The sequence below is a fragment of the Hesperophylax consimilis genome, chromosome 23 (genome assembly GCF_061612785.1).
Source record: "Hesperophylax consimilis isolate HC1 chromosome 23, BYU_Hcon_1.0, whole genome shotgun sequence".
Lineage (NCBI taxonomy): Eukaryota > Metazoa > Arthropoda > Insecta > Trichoptera > Limnephilidae > Hesperophylax > Hesperophylax consimilis.
The window spans coordinates 1,487,168-1,507,811 of NC_142858.1; the positions used below are offsets into that span (position 1 = coordinate 1,487,168).

Consider the following 20,644-nt stretch of genomic DNA (forward strand, 5'->3'; position numbering starts at 1 on the left):
ACATTTAAATTATGAAAAGTATTGGATCTACTCACAGTTCAATAAAAATGATATGTCAATTTTGAGCTTTGGGTATTTAATAAACAAACATAACTTAACATAAGGGATGAAATCAAACAGAAAACTAAGGAAATGGATGGGGGGAAGGGGGGGGCGGAGTTTCGACGAGGATTAAAGTGGTGGGGATGGGGAATGTAAACTGGAGGGGGGGATTCCACTGCATCAAACTGCTCCCAGAACATGAGGGAGCCGAGAGAAAGACTGCTGCATTCCAAACAACAAATCACAGGGTATTACTCCTCTCAGTTGCAGTGTTTTCCTTCAATTTCAACCACTGTAGTTTATATTCCTCCCATATTTATTTATGTTTAAGCTGCTTACACCCAATATTCATTCAATCAAACGACAATTTAATGTAGGTATAATAATATTATAATATAATATAATAATATGCAATTTAGCCCCAAAAAAAGTTTTTTTTTTTTAATTATCAAATTTGCCTCATTCTACAACTTTGAAGGCCATAATTTCCTACTTATGCTGTTGAAATATATTATTTAAATAGATTATTATAATTTTGATGTCCTTTTTGATACAAAAAAAAAATTCATGAAATTTCATATCGACGAGTGCGTAAAAACCTTTTTATTAAATTCTATGGGAATCGAACCCTTCACTTCCAAATCAAAATAAATTGTTCCTAGGATGTCACTAGCGAACTATTGCTGTAAGATTTAAAAATTATTGTAAGTACTGTTCTTAATTTTTAGTACTTAGTGATTTCATTTTTATTTTACTATCTCGAGGATAATTATAAAAATACTCACGAAGAACATGAGTTTGCATTTCGGGATGCAACAGCTGTTCTTCCAAAGTTGACAGCCCGATCATCCCGGAACTCAATTTGGTGAATACATCCTGAGAAACCAATTAGTCCAGTGTTGGTCATGTCACTGGGAATCCCTCCTAAAAATGTTAAAATGAAGTTATTATTATATGTTCAATTTTCTACCGTAAATGTAATATCTTGGATCTAATTTTATGCAGACTAACTTTAAAAATGGAGTTTTGGCTATTTTCACACCAAGAAGTCCTTAAAAAAAAATTTTTTTCAGTTCAGGAAAGATTTCTAAGGCATTCAAATATATTTTTTTTTAATATATTTAATTTTTTTTTAATACACAGCAGAAAATAAAATAAATATATTATTTTTAACTCTTGATAAAAGCATTTTCTCGATGTAAACAAGAAAAGTGATATTTATTGATGTCCAAACAGTCTTACAAATAAAATTTTAAACAGCCAATATTACTAACAGCTGGCACAAGACATAACAGAGGTCGACTCAGTGTGAAGTTTGCTGTTGTCAGCAGAGGCAAAGAAAACGAAGTGTTGATAGAAATCTTTAGAAATAACTGAATAGCAGAACCAATTTTTGTACAGTGACTCCAACATTTTATTTCCAGAATTGCTTACTTTCTTATATCAATATTTTGCATTATTGTAACAGTAATGCATAATTTTCCTTTTAAAACAATTTAATTAAAGAATATCCTTTTGGTTCTAAAAACCCATAGAATCTAAATGATGATTTTGAATGATGAATGAAAATATACTAACCGACAAATATGTTCGAGTCGGCATTCAGAATCTGTGTCAGTCCCGGGGCCTTTCCATGGTCTTCTCTGCCATCAACTTGGAGTGTGGCCTCGAGAGCGGTTCTCTTCACAACCACTGAATGGCGCTGGTTGTCTGATACTGGAACTCTTGTGTTCTGAATGGACCCTACTCCGCCTCCAAGCTCCCACTGCAGCTCAACATATCCTCCATTCACTGAAATAAAGATGATGTTTTTGTCAAAACAAACAACTTCCAGAATTTATAATAATTCGAAATCGAGTTGCTATTCGTACCGCTTAGCATGATGAAGTCACCCTCCTTGAAATTGACGTCTTCCTGCTTTTGCAGCACAAGTAGTCCATCTGGAGACGATGTGGTGAAAACAATGGCGAAAAATTCCTCAGCCGTGGGGTCATTGTGGTCAAGCAGGGATGATGGAAGCTCCACGTATCCTTCTCCTGTCAGTGAAACATCATCTGAAAGCTCGAATACTGGAAACAAAAAAACAATTATAATACTTTTACTTTTATAGCAACATTCACTGGGAGAAATTATTTATTTCTTTTTAATCCCTTTCATGTGCCAACATTCATCTTGAACAACAATTATTATTTCACACAGTTTATTAATACATATATTTTTTTTATAAATGATCATCCATTACAATAATCAAATTGCAAATAAAAAAGCGTATTTAAACCACTTTAAAAGCTAACTATATTTATTAATTGTCAGCCCACACAAAATAATTCATCTTCCTTTTAAAAAGTCAATATTATGAGGTTAACTCACATTGTTTGCATTGGAATCCGCCTGTTCCCTTGGGACAATCGCACTGGTACATGGAGCCTTGCCTGGTGGGCCTACAGATGCCCCCATTCTCGCAGGGCTGCAGTTCGCAAGGGGATGTCTGGGGAGCGGTGGGGACGGCTGTCTCGCAGCGCTGGCCACGGAAGCCGACAAGGCAGGTACACTGCGTGTCGCCAGCCTGTGCACAGTATCCTCCGTTCTGGCACCAGCGGCATATGCCTTCATACTGGAACATTTCAAACATCAATACATACTTTATCGCATTGAAAGGCTTGTTTCATTTCTGGAAAATACCAAATTCTTATAAGTCAACATTAATTTAGGGAAACATTCTGGAAGGAACAACCATACAGCCATACACATCAAAGTTCTGGAATGTATTACAACCATGAGAGTGCATATTATACACAAGAAAGATACAAGTATATTAAGTATTTATGTAAGTTTATATTTCTTACTTCTGGGTAGGGAGTGTTGGCCTCAGAAATGTCTCCTCTTCTTGGTATTGGGTTTGCTGTATAGGGTTCGGATGCATTCTTGCACTCAAGTACATTCGCTGATTTTACTGACGAACTTTTTATGTCCAGTTTGACATCCGAAATTTTTACCTAAGGCAAGCAAAATTACAGCATGTTATGAATATAAAGTAGATTTCAGCATCAAACATATATTCATTTTACTTTTAAAACATTTTTTTTATATCTGTAAGAGTTTACCAGGGAGAAGACAAAAATATAAATAACATATTATCAATTATTTTACAAGCAATAATTATTCGCCTGAAACACTCATCCACATTGAAAAATCTCCTGATAAAAGATACATGACGCCAACGGGACTCGAATCCGTGTCCCTTCGATTTCCGGTCGACAGCTCTGACCACTGAGCTATGGCGGCTTATCCCGTTGGCGTCATGTATCTTTTATCAGGAGATTTTTCAATGTGGATGAGTGTTTCAGGCGAATAATTATTGCTTGTAAAATAATTGTTACCCTTTGTGCTATGCATAAAAAATCTTGTCTTAAACATTAGTTTACCAAAAAAATAATAATAACATATTATCAGATTAGGGTGCAATTGCAGCCTGTTATCTCTTTTGTCCTGTGGTTTGGGCAGAACTTGAATCTGTTGAACATTCTTATTGGCCAATGTATTTCAACTTCTTGCCGCCGAGGTTTTATTAATACTTTATCAATGGATTGTGAATTCCTACGCTTATGAAATTGTAGAATCAGTAATTACAAAATGTTACATTATTTAGTATCTACGCAATCCATGTCAAGGAATAAAATGTGTTTATTATTATTTAAAATAAGTAAATAATAGTATCAATCATATCAATTTTTGTTTTATAATTGATTGAATTTATAAACATAACTTACGTAGTCAATAAGTTACAATACTTTACTATTAATTTGTAAAAGTAATAATAATGAAAAAAATAATGAATAATCCCATTTTTATCAGAAAGCAACATTAGCGTCGAGCAATGTGATTGGCTTGCACACACAACGGATATTTTTCAGATGCCTACTCACGGGAACCATGAGGTGATTGGCGGCAAAAATTCTGACATATTAAATAAGTCAACCGGTATAATGTGAATTCTACTTTGTTTCACATACTTACAAATTAAAACGTTTTCATTGTTGACAGTTTGGTAAATATTAGATAATGACAAAAATTAAACTGTCATCTGCAAAATATGTCAGTCAGTGGTGAATGTTCATCAAATAATTGTTAATACTGATAACATTTTGGTAATTAAGATATAATGATGAAATTCGATTGATGAATTTTTTTACAAATTGTAATAGAAATAATGATTAATGTATATTTACATCTCCGATGCATCCATCAAAGCCGTCCTCGACTCCAGTTCCCTTATTAATAGTGAGCAATTCCGAGTCATAACCACCGACATAAAGTGGAGTCATAAGATTCAGCATCTGCCAAAAAAACATTGAAAATCAGTAGTATTCAACGACACCGTAATTTATCTTATACATATATAATTCACAATACAGATATTGATAAAGTCGAACAATATACTTTACCTTCTTCCCTCTAAGGCTTCCAGTGACAGGCTCTTGACCTTCCACTGAAAGTTTTCCTTGGTTTATAACCCTTGCAATATTCACGGTCACCCATTCATTTGGAACCAGAGGTTTGCGGCTTTTGATCACCACAGGCCCTAAAATTTACAAAAAAAAATAAGTGCATTGGAGTAATACAAGAATAACAAATTAAATAACTAAACAAATTAATTTTCAAAGCATTGTCACGTAACGAATCGGACACGTTCAAAACTCCCGCGAATTCAAATTAGTTAGCTGTCAGCAGTTTACCATTGTTCGCTGTGCGCATGCGTGCACAGTTAGGTTGGTAAACTACTCATGCTCGACACACGCCGGGCTGACGAAATCACCAACGGCCCGCCACTCACAATCTAACCTTGGCCTTGTCAACATGTGTGTTTTGCAATCAACCAAGACGCTATCGTAGCGCGCCTAAATTAACGGCTACTTTTGTACAAGTACTTTTGAAACCTGTACCTAATTTCTGTGCCAATTTACCATGGAGAACTGCACGCGCAATGGCGCGTACAGTATAGAAGATAACCCTCCATTTGTGGTTCAACATGTACGTGAAACCTACTGCAAATTCATGTAAGCTGATTAACTATCATTACCCTTTATGTGCCTTTTTATGACTTGAATCATGCCTACGTACAAACTTGCCAGCCAGAACTTTAAATAGAGAGAGATTGTTCCTAACAAACAACTAGGAATATTTAGGGTGTTAACCCAATGCCTGCCCAAGCAATATACTCTGTCAACTACGACACGCCAAGCTATTTCAGTCTTTTTTAAGTTCTCAATTAAATTAATCTTTACGGCATTCCCATTGCCATTGAGGGCTTTGTTTATACTAGATGCTCATTACTGATATCTTTGGTACATACTTGATAAGATATTTGAATCCTCGAGTGTGTCCCGTAATGTATTTTCGACATAAATAATAAACACCGACAGAATAATTGAGTGCGGTGAATCGCCATAGTGCTGACTCACTAACACAAATAAACAAAGAGATATAAGATAAACACTCACAGTCATTATGGATTGTATCGAGTCGGCAACGATTCTCCAACTTTTTTCACATTTTATATTTGATATTGCACTAAATTGTTTTACATTTTATTTACACAATGTTTTAAAGATTTAAAATTAATATTCTTTTTTCTCGTGGAATATTGTTGAGCATGGCCAAACACATAACGGTACGTTACATTCGCCACACATGTACTTCGTCGCTTTTCTTGTTTTTGGTCTAAGTTTAGTGTTAGAGCAAACATAACAGTTTTTATAAGGTTTTTGGGTTTTTTCCTTTGCGGGTATAGGTATCGGCATATGTTTTACTAGCATTTTGGCAGATAACCGTAATGGCACATCTTGTGACGTACATGGACCAACTTCAGGGTGCGATGTAGTATGATATTTTTCTAATAATTGTCTTATCACATATAATTGGAAATCAGGAAAAGTAATGTTTTTGGAAGTAACGGTTTTGTGCATAATGTACGAATTCAGTAAAAATAAATCGATTAAATGAAAGAAAACTTTTTTGTACCACTTAATTGATTTTCTAAGCGAATTTACACTAGTTATCATCATATCCGCTTTATCTACTAAGCCCATGTTTTTATTATAATCTTGAATACAATTTGGCTTCGAAATTACTTCTCCAGTTCTAAAATTTATTTTCCCAGTTGGAGAAACTTTATCATCATGAAGCGTCGTTAACATGTGAATTTCTCTTTTGTCGTGCCATTTTAATGCCATCAGTGAATCGGAATACTGAGAAGTAATTTCCCCTTTCTTCAATTTGTTGAATTTTGGCATGTTTTTACGGTTTTTTCGCACCGTTCCACATGCGTAAGTTTGGTGGTCATGCAAAAATTTAAATAATATTGGACTAGTGTACCAATTATCTACATATAATTTGTGGCCTTTTCCGAGGTAGTCATTTAACATAGTGGTGACAACAGCTCCTGAAGCCCCAAGACATTGATTGTCAGTGACATCCGTCCCATCTCCACAATAAATAATTATATCTAAAATATAACCTGTCTTCGAGTCGCACAAAATAAACATTTTTATTCCAAACCGATGGCGTTTGGATGGAATATATTGTTTAAACTTAAGACGTCCTTTGAACTCTATAATACTCTCGTCAATGCAAAGATTTTCGTATGGCACCATTGTTTCTTTGAACATTTTTCGAGTGTGATTGACCAGAAGTTTAATTTTATTTAATTTGTCACCAGCAATTTGAGAATCAGGGTCTGACATATGCAGCATACTCAGCAATATCTGGTAACGATTTCTTGCCATCGTCTTGCCAAATATATTACTTGTCAGAAGGGGATCTTTCGACCAGTGCTCTTCTATCGTGTGGTGCTTATTTCTGGTCATTAGCATTGTCACTGCAATAAATATGTAGAGTTCATTAACTGATGTATCTTTCCACCTGCGAAGCCGTGAATGTTCAGAAATAACTTTATTTCTAATAGTCGCTTGATAATATTTGTTTGTCTCCTTGACAATTTCGGCCATTATATTTGTATTTAGAAAGTGTTCAAAAAAATTTATTTCCGGGGAATTTTCTGATAATAATGGGGTCGCGATTATTCCAGATGGAAAATCATTAAATTGATGGATGATTGGTTTAAAATTTCCGGAATTCACAGTCCAATTTCCTGACGAAGTTCTTTGGGTAACTTCAGTCTCCATAGGCTCATCTTCATTGTCACTAAGTTGCGTTATAATATCTGAGTCATCATCACTCTCCTCAATTTCAGAGTCAATATCGAGGACGCAAAATATATTATCTCTTATCTCTTCTTCATTGAGATCGCGTCTTGACATATTTAGGGATATTAAAAATAAAGATTCAAAAATGATTGTATAAAAGTACACACGAAAAGAAATATCGAACTAAATTTTTAAAAAATACGCAAACTAAATTCTCAATTCGGGAATAAAAACTCAAGTCCACATTTCACCGAATATTAAAAAAACTTTTAGAACCACACCACAGAGAACGTAATAAGAACCACGTGACATCCACACACACGACGCTGCGATGGCGGGAGAATCAAACGACTGCGTCAAGAAATCTGTTGACCTTTTTTGGATGCTGCTTTTCGTAGTATAAACAATTAAAATTATCATATTTTACCAGAGATGTCGCAAAGAAACAGTTCATAATATTTTACAAAATAATATTTAGCCCCATCTACCGTTAGAACTTAGAAATATCATCTTCGAAACATTCATACTGGCGATTTACGTGATACGGCGTAGATGGCAGTTGTGGCACGGATCGTTCGTACGCCGATACGCGTAAATGGCAGCGATTGGGTTAATAATTCTTCTCACTTGTGTATCTGTTATGTAATCGTGCTTTGTGAATATACTTTCATACCCCCATTCTTGTGTTTCCTTTGACGAATATGGAGTGGTTGGTCTGGCATTTGTCCCTCGTGTAAAAGCCCAATTGGCTGACCTAACGCCTGACGATACGGAACTCAATCTCTACCACCTGAGCTAACGCCGATATGTTCCAAGGCACGCTCTTTGCAATGGACCCGCAGGGAAAATTGCGCTTTTTACAGCATTTATCTTTGTTTGCCATAAGTGACTGGTTATATACAGTATTCTAATTTAAACACTTGTGAAACTAACAGACTTTATGAACAGTACCTGTGCCAGAGTCGAATCTGAATTCCAAGAAGCCATTCTTCATGGCTAAGGATGTAAAATCGCCATGGCCGTGTCTGGATTCAGCGCAGTAGAGAATGATTCCATCTTTAAGAGGGTAGTTTGGTTTCACCCTCAGAGACATCTTCAGGTGGTAGGCATTCTTAGGAGTTGCGAAAGCCAGAAAAGACTTTCCTCCGAAGGCGGGATATTCTATATCAACACTGGTTTCGCATCTGCAAAGGAAAAAATAATGTTATTAAGAAGACAATAAAATACTTTGTAAATGTAAATGGATTCACAACTTTGTCTGTCTCAGCATTTTGAAGTATTTATTTTTATTTCTCACTCTACTATGCATGTCATTTTAGGAAAAGAAGGATTAAACCTGGGTCTTGATGAGGTATTAGGTTATGCCAAGGATATCGGGAAGATTGATTCCGTTCTAGTCTTACCTTTTTCCAGCGAATCCTACAGGGCATACGCAGCTGAATCCGTCTTCTGTATCTTTGCAGTGACCTCTTCCGCATAGTCCCGGGTGACAAGCATTTCCCGTTCTATTACAGTCCAGACCAGAGTATCCTTCGGTGCAAAGGCAAGAGTAACCACGCTCTGTGAGGGCTTCCTGTGAATCACAGCAACAAAGCAATAGTAAAAACAGTTGTTGTTTATTTAAACCAAAATTAAAAGACGAAATTAGAAAGCGGGACATACCTGGCACACGGCACCATGCCTGCAAGAGTTATGTGTGCACGAGTCGCACTGGTCGGCTCTCTTCGTCTCTAGAGCCTCTCTCATAAGGGAAATTTCAGAGCTTTCAAGCACAAGCTTGCCAACGCATCCCACAAATCTGTGAATGATAATTTTTTTGTCAGGTACTTCAAATCAACCCAAAATGCAAACACTTATCATAATATCAAGAGGGTAATTACTACAACTAAGTAACTATGAAATCAGCGTCAACATCAAAGTCAGCGTTGATTAACTTTATTTCCTCGCCCGTGTATGCCACAACACATTTTATGTATTTATGGTATACATGAGATTATATAATATATAAACCATCAACACATATTATGTTTTTGTGGTATACAACATGGGAGAGGAAATAAAGGTATGGTTAGCTTCAGTTGTGGTAATTACCTACCCCACAACATAATATTATGCAAGTAATGTAAAATTTGAACTCAATTTACATACATTTGTTAATACATATTGTACTGGACAGCAGATGGATGTACCAAAATAATTATTGGAATAATTAAGGAAATGTATGTGTATTTATCTGTTATCACACATTTTATGTCACTGAATCCTTTATGAGGCTTATCACTGGACATGTATCATGTGTCAAATGGGATCTAATGGTAGCAATTAAAATTCTGTGTTTTTCTTGGTTCTTTAATGCTCTCATGCATCCTATTTAGATATAAGAATAATTTCTGCACATTAACACATGTAGAAAATGTTGAATTTTAACTCAATATGCAAATAACTGGCCCAACCAGTCAGTAGTCCGATGACATTCGTGAAGTTGTGTTTCAATTGGAAATCCTTACCCAAGGTAACCATTAAGAGGAAGACGGCATTTTACAGTATATTCACTGGCGTAGGTATCCAGTGCAAATATTAAAGTATTGTATTAGTTACCCGGTCCTTGGCTGGAAGTCTTCAGGAAGTTGGTTGTAATCTGGTACTCCACCAATGTAAAGAGGCTCAAACAAGTCAAGGCCCAGGGGTTTGCTTGTTGAGGAGCCAGAGAAGGGTCCCTTACCATCGACATACATGTAACCTATCAAAAAAAATTCAAAATGAAATTATAGATATTGCAACACTTATTTATGTACGGTAAAGTGCATCAAGGAAGCAATTACTTTTACACCCTTTTACAATAAACCAAGTTAAGTGAAATATTAATACATACAGGGCAATATGTATAAATTAAAAATAGAAATTTATTTTAAACAAACCATCTTTACGACTCCTGGTAATCTTAATTGTATGCCATTCGTCGAGTGTCAAAGGTGTGTCTCCACGGATGACGACAGCAGAACCAGATCCCAAAATGTAACGGAACTCGGGGATACCATCAACCAGTGCAAGGGATACCATATCGCCACTGGGACCAGTCTTTTCAGAGTTGTAGAGAATAATTCCATTATTGTCTGAAAATATAGAAAATAAGCTTTAAAAACACCATTAATATGTTTCTATATTACACACTGAATAATTATCTAAGTGATATTCTAGAAGCCTCTTTAGCAGAGTTTAACTTACCTAGAGGTTTGATGATAATCACAATATCAAAGTAGTAGTAGGCATCCTTAAGTTTATTCAGGGCTAGGAAACCGTCACCAGAGAACCGTGGTACAACGTGTGTGACCTTCAGAATCACTCTGCTTTCCATCTTCAGGTTCTTGTGACTGACATGGCAAACATATGGTCCGGCATCATTTTCACTGATCGATGTCAACACGAGTTCAGGCTGCAGCAAATAAATATAACAATAATTACCCTTACATACAAGATTGTTATAAATTGGGTATCAATTCATTCAAAATTAGACAGTACGGTATGCTTTTAGCAATGATATTAGCAGCAAGCAATTATAAATGGAATGAAGTTGAAATTGCATGTGGGAACATATACATAACTCATTGAATTTACTTATTTTTTATAGGTAAACTAAATAATTAAATAAGACTTTTAACAGAGCCTGAGGTCCCATGTGCATAGAAATTATATGCCTACATTTTCATATAAAATTATTAATAAAGTAAATGGCTAATAATCTATACTTACCGATCTGGCTTGCACGCTTCTGGGCAGAATTGCATGGGGTCTTTCCCATTCGAAAAGTACGGGCGTCGGCAGATCGGTATCGCACGGCATGTGCACCACACTTCCAAGCTTGGCGGAGTACACCTTGGGTGAATCACTTAGCCAATCGATTTCTCGCTCTGTCGGCGGGGGGGTATTGGGCATATATTCTGTTGGATAAAATAAACTAATAAAGTAAAAACTAAAATATATAATTAATTTTTACAATTGAAGATCGCTATACATAAATTTCCTAAAATTAATCAATTGATGGCAGTGAGTAATTTTTAGCCAACAACACAAAATACTTCAGACATGTCATATTCTTAAAATATCAATAATACATTCTTTAATCAAATGTTTCGACAGCTTTGTAATCGAGAGCTTACCGTGCCTTGCCCCTTGTGTTACTGTGCCTTTTATTTCCACAGACACAGAGACACAACTTAATATTTCGAATGTGTTAATAGTTATTTTTATTTAATTTATTATATTTATATTTGTTTAATTTATATGTATGTTTTTATTTATACATAAGTAAATTTATGATGTGTCATTGCTTTTATGTCGTGCTTATTATAAATAAAGTAGCACAAAAATCATTTATCAATTATCAGAAAAATTGGATTGTGGTTATACGATAATAAATAGATTTACAATATTTAAAGTAGGAGAAATACAGTTAGTTATTGCAGGTCATAATTCAAAAGCATACCGGGAATAACTTCCAGAGTAAATTCATCTATCGTTGAGACCCCATTGTTGTCGAATCCTTCACATCTGTAAACGCCAGAATCTTGAGGGACAAGACTGTTCAGAACAAGTACTGATCCACCTGCCATGGACTAAATAAAAAAAACTAAATTAGAACATAATAATTCATACATAAAATATCTTATCACCATAAAGATTAATTATTAGGTAGTATTAACTGAAATAAAATAATCATCCATTGGGACAGTTTAAATAAAATTCTATCAGCTTTAAAAAATCCTACCTCGGTAATCAGATAGGTCCTGGTATCGGCCTTGGTCCAAATGATTCGGTTAATATTCCGGGTACCCTTGCAACTAACTCGTAGAGTGTCGCCGACTCTTGCTTGCTGGATTCCCCTGCCGGTTGAAATAGTAACCTTTGGAGAAATTGGACCTGCAATACAAAAAATCTTCCTTCATTCATTGACAGAATTTTTTTATTTGTATGATTTAAAAAAAGTACAAACAGAATCTAGTTTTTGTACACTACATATTCGAATGTATTGTAAACATTGGAAAAATTTAAGAAATATGTAAACTCTCAAACAATAGCCCAATACACAGAAACGGGAACATGTTGATTGGGAAGTAACTGACTATTCAGCTCTTCTAAACATCATCAAACAAGACATTAAGTGAAGTTTGGTAAATGGGGAGTAACTGACTATTCAGCTCTTCTAAACATCATCAAACAAGACATTAAGTGAAGTTTGGTAAATGGGGAGTAACTGACTATTCAGCTCTTCTAAACATCATCAAAAAAGACATGTGAGAAAGTGAAGTTCGAATTCTGAATGGTAGTCTTCCGCCAGAAGATTCTGGGAGAATCTAAATCTAAGTATACCTAGAGGACTTACCAGAAATATCACCACGCACTGGTTCTGAATCAATACCATTATCCAGAAGTGTGACCTGAACTCTTTCCTCTTGGATTCCAGCATCGTTTCGGGCCACGCAAGCGTAGGTTCCCTCATCGGCCTCTTCCACTGAAGGAAGGTTCAGAATGGCAACACCAGAACTCTCAGAACCAATGGTCTTTTCCTCGGGAGAAACTGAAATTAAAAATAATGTTGAAAGTCACAGAAATTTTTTTCATAACTATTTACATATAGGTATATAGATTAAATTAATAAGAACAAGACTTTATTTTATACACTTAACTAGTACACCACTCAACAATCAGCGCATACATGAACCGTGCGCAGCTCTATTTAGACATTTTTTCAAATTAGCATTCAACTTATTTTGAAACCATGATTCTTTTATTACAGTAACATAATGTAGCTACGGACCATCCCATACTAAAATTATGGTCGTAATTTATGATACCTACAGACGAAATATAAAATTGAATAAGCAAAATCGAAGCGAGAGAGATAATGATACATATCAACTAAATGGCGGGAGATCGCCTCCCAGTCGCCGGCTGCCTAGAATTAGGGACTTTATTTTTTCATGTTTCTAATTTATATTTCAATATATGTCAGTGGAAACCGCAGTGCGGTAGGCTTGACTTTCTCATATGTGAGCATCAGCGCAGGTAAAAAGTTAATCCAAATATGTCTAATTATTACTCACCCATAACCCAGTGAGCGATTGGTTCAGGGTAGCCAGATGCTCGACACTCAATGACCACTTCACTTCCTTGTATCGCGGTGATGACGGAATCGGGGTAGATGGTCAATACGGGGGGTGAGTGAATCTTGATGGTGGCATTGGCAGATCCTTCGCCAGCCAAATTCGATCCGGTGCATGTATACACTCCCTCTTCATTGACGCTGATTGATGAGAAGCTGGAAAAAATGTTCATTTAATTTATTTGTTAGAACTGTCAGTAACAAGCTTTATAAATTTGTGAGCTCCACCTCACAAGATAAGTAGCCAGAAAAGGAAGACAGCCAATCACCAAAGATTCTATATTAAACCTGCAGTGTTTGAATAAGAGCGCAACATTTCAAGGTTCAATAAAACGTGTTTTTCAAAGAATTAAAATATTTATTGAGTTATAATTTATACTTTTGGGAATTATGTATAGAACAACACGTCCGGTAAGTGGCTACCATGGCTTAGCTGGCATACACATTCACTTTTGGCAAAATTTGCAATAACTTTGTTGCATACGTGTGGCGGTATTTCATTGACAGAGTGTCTTATTTCAGCCTTGAATGCTTCGGTGGTCGCGGGCTTGTTGGCATTAACCTGCGACTTCAGATAACCCCACACCCAAAAGTCCAAAGGTGTTAAATTGCAAGAGCGTGGCGGCCAATTCTGGTCACCAAACCTGGAGATGACACGACCAGGAGCAAACTCGTGGAACTCACCTCAGTATGCCGTCAGGCAGCAAATGAGTATTGGTAGACAGTGTGCGACCAGAAGGTCGAGACCAGATAAGCACAGGCTCTGGGGCACCACGGTGCACTCGGCACTGCAGGCGCGCGGAGCTACCCGGGCGCACTGCCTGGACACCCTCAGGCCACACACTCACGGTGGGCGCCTCGCGCCCTGAAACAAGTTGAAAATTAACATTTCAAGAGACATGTCAGATGAACAACAGCTGAGTAAATCAAGAGTGCATGGCGACTATCTGGCGATAATAGAACGTCGTTCTATTACCTCTCTCATTTTTAAGCGGCTGGTGTCAACCTGACAAAAATTTTAATATGTTTCAGAGTCTGTTTATGTTCAAATTGAATATATAATGTATTTTTAATAGCGTGCTTCCATTGCGACTCTAAATGATTTTAGAAAATATTTTCCAAAAACTTCAGTTTAAAAACACCTATATGTATTTCATAAATTTCATGAGATTTTTCATTAATTTTTTGGTCACAAAGAGTTTTACAGCCTCTATAAACTGTACGCCACTGGATCTTTTAAAATCATTAGGCTAGAATTATTACAAATCTATCCAAACATATTAACAAATCCTGCGTAATTGCATTTCAGTCTATTTTATTTTAGTTAAGTTATATACATACTTCTCTTTTTAACATACAAAAATCTAAATATTATTGTTTACCACCTAACTTACATAAGTACATTTTAATTTTGCTCTATAATCTTTAAAGCATATAGTTTTTACTTAAATATATTCATTCTAATTACTGTTTTCTGGAAGGAGATTGTATGTGTGCACACCCTCGTGGCCTATGTTTCTTTTACTACTTTCAGTCTTTACTAAAAATGTGTACAGTTTATTATTTTGTCCCGTGAAGTGTTCATGTTGTTGTGATTTATTCATTAATGTTGTATTTGTGTGTATAAATCAATTTTGGATTTATTTAAACGACCTACAAAAATACATTATGTATGTGTTTCCCCAGATTTCAATTAGATAATTTAGATGGTGTTGTAGTTATTATAATTGGTCTTATTTAGTATGAATAGTGTCATAAATTATTATAGTTAAATGTGATTTATGATTTTTCAACAGTAACTCACTTTCAACTTCAATGATTGCTGATGACTGTGCAATTGTTTCTCCATCAAGAGTAGATCCAACGCAAACGTAGACGCCTCTGTCGGATAATTTGGCTTGTGAAATAACTAAAGCGTTTCCTCGCTGGCTTACTCCTGGGCTGAACTCGGCACCGTCCTGTGAAAATAATTAGGAGAATTATATCTTATCAGGCACAAGAGCTCCTCTTTTCTGATAAGGTATACATGACCAATTATGTACCTAAATATTATATTTTGCAAAATATGTATGTATTTATGTAACTATGAAATATATTAAAATAATTAAAAAAAAAAAAAACAATTAACATTATTGAAATCGATTCAATCCCATAAGCTAGAAATCAATGTGTTCTGGTTTTTTCTAGTAAATCTACCAACTATTTCTACTGAACAGTATCAAAACTATGTGACAAAAATATACCAGATAATACAAGGGTGTCCAACCCAAGACCTACCGTGACATCCCAGGTCAGGGCCTTGAATCAAGTTAGTCGCCTATTTATATGAAATTCAACAGCCATCGTGACTCAGTGTCACAAAAACCGGCGGTTTTGCATTTAGCCCGCGACAAGCCCTCATAAAGAAATGTATAAATATTTTTATTTACCGAATTGCCAAAGTGCAACAGGTTACCTACGGTCCACCAAGACTATCCAAATTAATAGTAAATTTGAAAAAACTAGATCTGTTTGACTAAAAGCCTGGTGTTCTATCCATTGACAACTTGTTGATAGAGGCAACTTGCTCAATCTGTCTCTCACCAGTGAGCCACTCGGGTACAGAGTGGAGGTTACAGTGCCTATAGGATCCTCTGACCATTGCCTGATTACCACCTCTGTCCCATCCTCCATGAACAGTCAACCTGACAATCATGTAAAGAAGAAGGAATGTCACTACATAGCAGCAAAATGGGACAGCATGCGGTCTGCTTTAGCTCAGAAGACCCATCAATCTGGGCATGAGAGGTGGGAGAAATAATCACATCTGCGATGGATTGCTACATTCCCTTCACCGTCAAATCCTTTGGAGCAGGCACAAAACTGTGGTTTGTCCTTGGCTTTGCTGAAGCGGTCAGATTAAAAAAGTGGCTTTTAACGCACTCCAGAAAATTGGCTCGTTGGATAAACTATCTACCCACAACGGGCAAAGGATTGCAAGAGAACCGTAAATAGACCTAAGAGCGATCACGACCAAAGAATTTCCAAAAAGCTGGCAGACTGCCACACTGGTATCCATTCTTTCTGCTCGCTGGTTCAATTTGGAGAAATTTCCGGTGAACCACTTTTCCACCTCTGACCAAGCCGAATGGCTCGCTGGCCAACTCGGCTCATGAGAAAGCTGAGTTATTAGGCAAAATTTTCGCGGAAAACTCCTGAGATTTCCCCTTCCATTAAGGAACCAAAGATTCGGTACAAGGAGGTTCTCCGGGTCTTTAATCAGCTGAAAATCGTTAAAGCCAGCAGGCCAGACGGAATACCTGCCCTGGTCCTTAAGAGGTGTTCTGCAGATTTATCAGCACCATTCACAAGGGTTATCCTTTTGACAAGCCTCCTTCCACTTATGATGTCCATACAGCTTGAAAAGTTTTGAGACAAAAGTTGACTACCACCTCGAGAAGGTTCATACCTAGGGTAAGGCCAAGCTGGTCAGATTCAATGTCTCAAAAACCCAAGTATGTTTTATTTCGGCAAAGAGTGAGATCAATAACTGTCTGATATAGTTTGGTGGAATTTGATGGAAGCACCCTCCCTAATAAAGACTCCATTGAAATGCTTGGACAAACGACGACAAACTTCATTGGGATGCACACATCAAAGGAATCTCAAAAAAGCTAAGGATGATAAAAAGAATGGGGCTCAGCATCATCAAACCATCTTAAACAACTAAAGAAAACTCAAAATTGGATCATAAAGACCATATTAAAGCTCCCCGTAAGGACGCCAACTACTGATATTTTTAATCTGTTTGATGTTCCAAGTTTACAAAAAATCTATGATAAAAATATTAACTAAAATATAAACTAAAATTAACTAAAATAAAAATAAAAACTTATAATAAAATCTATGAATGTTACCTTGGTCCACTTGATGATTGGCAGAGGGGCTCCTCTGGGCTCGCACTTGACGGTCAGACTCTGTCCCTCGGGTACGGTAGAGTGACTTCTATCTACGACCACGGTTCCTGGCACCATGGGCGGGCGCGGTGCCCTCTGCACGGTAACCACCACTCTAGCCGGCACCACTCGCTGCGGTGCGCTATCGGCTGAGCAACGGTAGACTCCAGCATCTTCAGGGCGTACTCCTTCCAGCCGTAACTGGCCATTGGCAGAGTGGGAATTTGGTGGAAGGTATCCTTCGTCTCTGTAAGATGGTGAAACAAACTTTATAAAATAAACCAAATACGTATATATATATATTTTTTTTTTTTTTTTAAACACATAAAGCTTAGTCATTTAAAGCAGAGAGTGTTATTTTTATCAGTAATGAAATGCTAAAATCACAAAAATATTTACAGTTCATCTTAAAGATGGGAGAGCAAGGTTGGCGATATTCAGATTTGATCACCAAAAAAAGCAAAAGCCACTTTTGCATATGCATTGTTTAATTTCAAAATGTGGTCTCTCACCTGGGTGATCAAGAAAGCAACTACTACCAATGGGTAGTGTTGTACTGGTTTTAAAATAGGCATAAATGTTTCCATACCTTGTCCATGTGATATAGTTGGAGGGCACGGAGGGTTCAGCAGCGCAAACGAGGGTCAAGGAGTCACCCTCCTTCACTACGGGCGAAGCGGGTCTGACTGACAGGATGGGCTGGCGCGGGTAGGGCTCAGGGGGTGGGTTGACGTAGATAATTGCTACTTTGTAATCCTGGCCTCCAGCATTGTTTGCGATACATCTGCGAACATTAAAGAACATGATGAGGAACTTTTAAATAGAATGCAGATACCTAGATATTTTATTTATTATTTAATATATTTGTATAATAGATTTTAAAATACAGATAGTTCTGAAATATAATATTACAAAAAAGGGAGGACAGGTTGTACCACAGAATTTAAACAATTTATCAAATTTCAAGAACATGAACATGAAGTTGAGTTCTATGCAAGTTCTGTTATTATTTCATCATGGGCCGGTTGTTTGCAGTACTTTGATAATCAAAATATTAATAGAATGTGAACATAATTTTGTAAATAATTTAGTTAACAAATTATAATAATTTAATAGAGCAGGCCATAGCTTCAACAAAGAAAAAACCAATTCAAATATTAATACATATTTTAATTTGTGTGCTATAGAAACCTTAGAAATTGACAAAAAAATAATTTTGTTAACAAAATAATAGTACCCTGTGAGTCACCTCTATTGACAATGTTCCAATGAAATGTAACAATAAGCTTTACAAAAAACACAATAAAGATTAATATTTTCAGTAATACTTTGAAAGCTAATAATAAGCTAGAATATTTCTGAGGGATCTTTTCATTACTAAAATCAAAATGCGTACATAGATATAATCAAAATTTATGTACAATTCATCGAAATAAATTACAACTTAGTATGTAATCAGTTGCTGTCGGAGTTATCTAATAATTGTTATATTTGTGATTCAAAAACTTTATAATTTTTTTCAGGTTTGATTTTTCACGGGTCTGCACTAGTACAACCCAATTAAAGTAGTTTGTTTTGTAATACAATTTCCCTTCCTTTTGAGGTAACGTAAATGAAAAAAAAAATAGACAACACCAAACACATAAATATTTTCATAGGTTATTGGCCATGTAGAGCACAAATTGAAAATTTCATACTCACTTGTACTCTCCTTGGTCAGATTGGCGGGCTTGGCTAATTCTGAACACTCCATCAACAAAAGTGTGCAGGAAGTTGAGAGGCTTGCGATCAGCTCGGGACCAGGTGGTGGCCGGAGTGGGGATTCCCGCAACGTCACACCTCATCTCGATTGGCTCTCCCTCGTACACCTCGATGAAGGCGGGGTTGATGGACACTTGCGGAGGAACTACCTCGTTTCCTGCAAAATAATCAAATATTAAAATTTGAGCTGATCTCTGGTTTATCTAAAGAAATAAGAAAATTATGAAATGATAAAATTGTTGTTAAAAAATTATTTTATTTTGAAAAGAGATAAATAAATATACAAAATAATATTTTTTAATTTTTCATTATGGGCGTACCGCTGAGATCACCGTCGTAACTTCCCAGTACATCACTCAAACTACATACTAAAAGACAATAAACAATATCCAATATGGTTTACTGGAGAGATCATTCACCGCATACGAGAGAAAAATAGAATGCACTATCTTTGGAAAAACCAAATGCCTTAACTTCAAAAATTACGGAAAATAATCAAGTGGTTAATTGTTCAGGCCTACACTGACTTTACACATGAGGCAGAGAATAGTATAATAACAGACCCCAGTCGATTTTAATGACTACAATAAATATGATAGATGTTCTGAGATCCCGGAAGGTTTCGCAGATTATTTTCAATCAGTACTTAGCGACAAATATCCAAAACTTGACGTTTTCTTCACAGCTTCGTCATCGTACAATGCTTTACACGTGTTTACGAAATTAATATGGACAATATTGTTACTGCTTTTCACAAGCTAAAACCAAAATACTCCGTCGGCCCAGTTTGTATACCATCTGTCATACTCAGAAGATACTCAAATTATTTAATTCAACCTCGGAAGCACATTTTTAACGTTTCATTTCGTAATAATATCTTTCTTGAAATTTGGAAACTTACAAAAGTTACACACATGCACAAAAAAGGCAAAAAGTCATCAATTGATAATTATAGACCTATTTGCTGTCTTATCAGCATCTGCAAAACTTTTAGAAACCACAATTTATTCACAAAATATAATCGAACCAAACATACACTCACCGAGAATCATCACGGATCTAACCCCACTCTATCACCTTCAACAAACCTTATGAATCTTACTACCTATATTAATAAGTCGTTTGAAAAAGATTGTACCTGTTGATGTGATTTATACAGACTCCGAGAAAGCATTTAACAAAAACGACCATATTATATTACAGTAAAAAAATTGAGTGACATCAGATTTTCGTAGTCATTATGTCAGTTACGGACAAAATCTTTCTACAGAATACAAAACCAACTCCGGTATTCCCCAGTGATCGAACATAGGACCCCTCCTCTTTCTTCTGTTCATTAACAACATTGGTAAGACCATCAACCACTCAAAATATCTCCGATGATATAAATATATATTTATATTCGCTGATGATATAAACTTTTTCAAAACTATTTAAAGTCACATTGTTTCTATTCTTCTCCACAATGTCCTTGATCTACTTGTCAAATGGTTGGAACTGAACAACTTTTCAGCATCCAGAAATGTCGTCACATTTACAAG

The 20,644-nt window shown here is 36.1% G+C and overlaps 1 protein-coding gene across 5 annotated transcripts in view; it reads right to left on the reverse strand.

The window, feature by feature from the left end:
• Nucleotides 1–20,644, reverse strand: part of trol (terribly reduced optic lobes) — a 298,108-nt gene that overhangs the window by 1,548 nt on the left and 275,916 nt on the right. For all 5 annotated transcript variants that reach the window (XM_089645754.1, XM_089645753.1, XM_089645752.1 and 2 more), the window contains 23 exons: nt 19,044–19,260; nt 17,932–18,126; nt 17,304–17,589; nt 15,212–15,365; nt 14,092–14,272; nt 13,349–13,563; nt 12,628–12,822; nt 12,013–12,164; nt 11,731–11,860; nt 10,998–11,185; nt 10,473–10,680; nt 10,166–10,360; nt 9,846–9,987; nt 8,910–9,045; nt 8,651–8,820; nt 8,199–8,431; nt 4,488–4,624; nt 4,272–4,379; nt 2,889–3,038; nt 2,413–2,656; nt 1,914–2,111; nt 1,621–1,833; nt 828–966 (listed from right to left, as the gene is read on the reverse strand). In XM_089645754.1, coding sequence (XP_089501880.1) covers nt 828–966; nt 1,621–1,833; nt 1,914–2,111; nt 2,413–2,656; nt 2,889–3,038; nt 4,272–4,379; nt 4,488–4,624; nt 8,199–8,431; nt 8,651–8,820; nt 8,910–9,045; nt 9,846–9,987; nt 10,166–10,360; nt 10,473–10,680; nt 10,998–11,185; nt 11,731–11,860; nt 12,013–12,164; nt 12,628–12,822; nt 13,349–13,563; nt 14,092–14,272; nt 15,212–15,365; nt 17,304–17,589; nt 17,932–18,126; nt 19,044–19,260 — 4,186 coding nt within the window. The remainder of the gene's footprint in view (nt 1–827; nt 967–1,620; nt 1,834–1,913; nt 2,112–2,412; nt 2,657–2,888; nt 3,039–4,271; nt 4,380–4,487; nt 4,625–8,198; nt 8,432–8,650; nt 8,821–8,909; nt 9,046–9,845; nt 9,988–10,165; nt 10,361–10,472; nt 10,681–10,997; nt 11,186–11,730; nt 11,861–12,012; nt 12,165–12,627; nt 12,823–13,348; nt 13,564–14,091; nt 14,273–15,211; nt 15,366–17,303; nt 17,590–17,931; nt 18,127–19,043; nt 19,261–20,644) is intronic.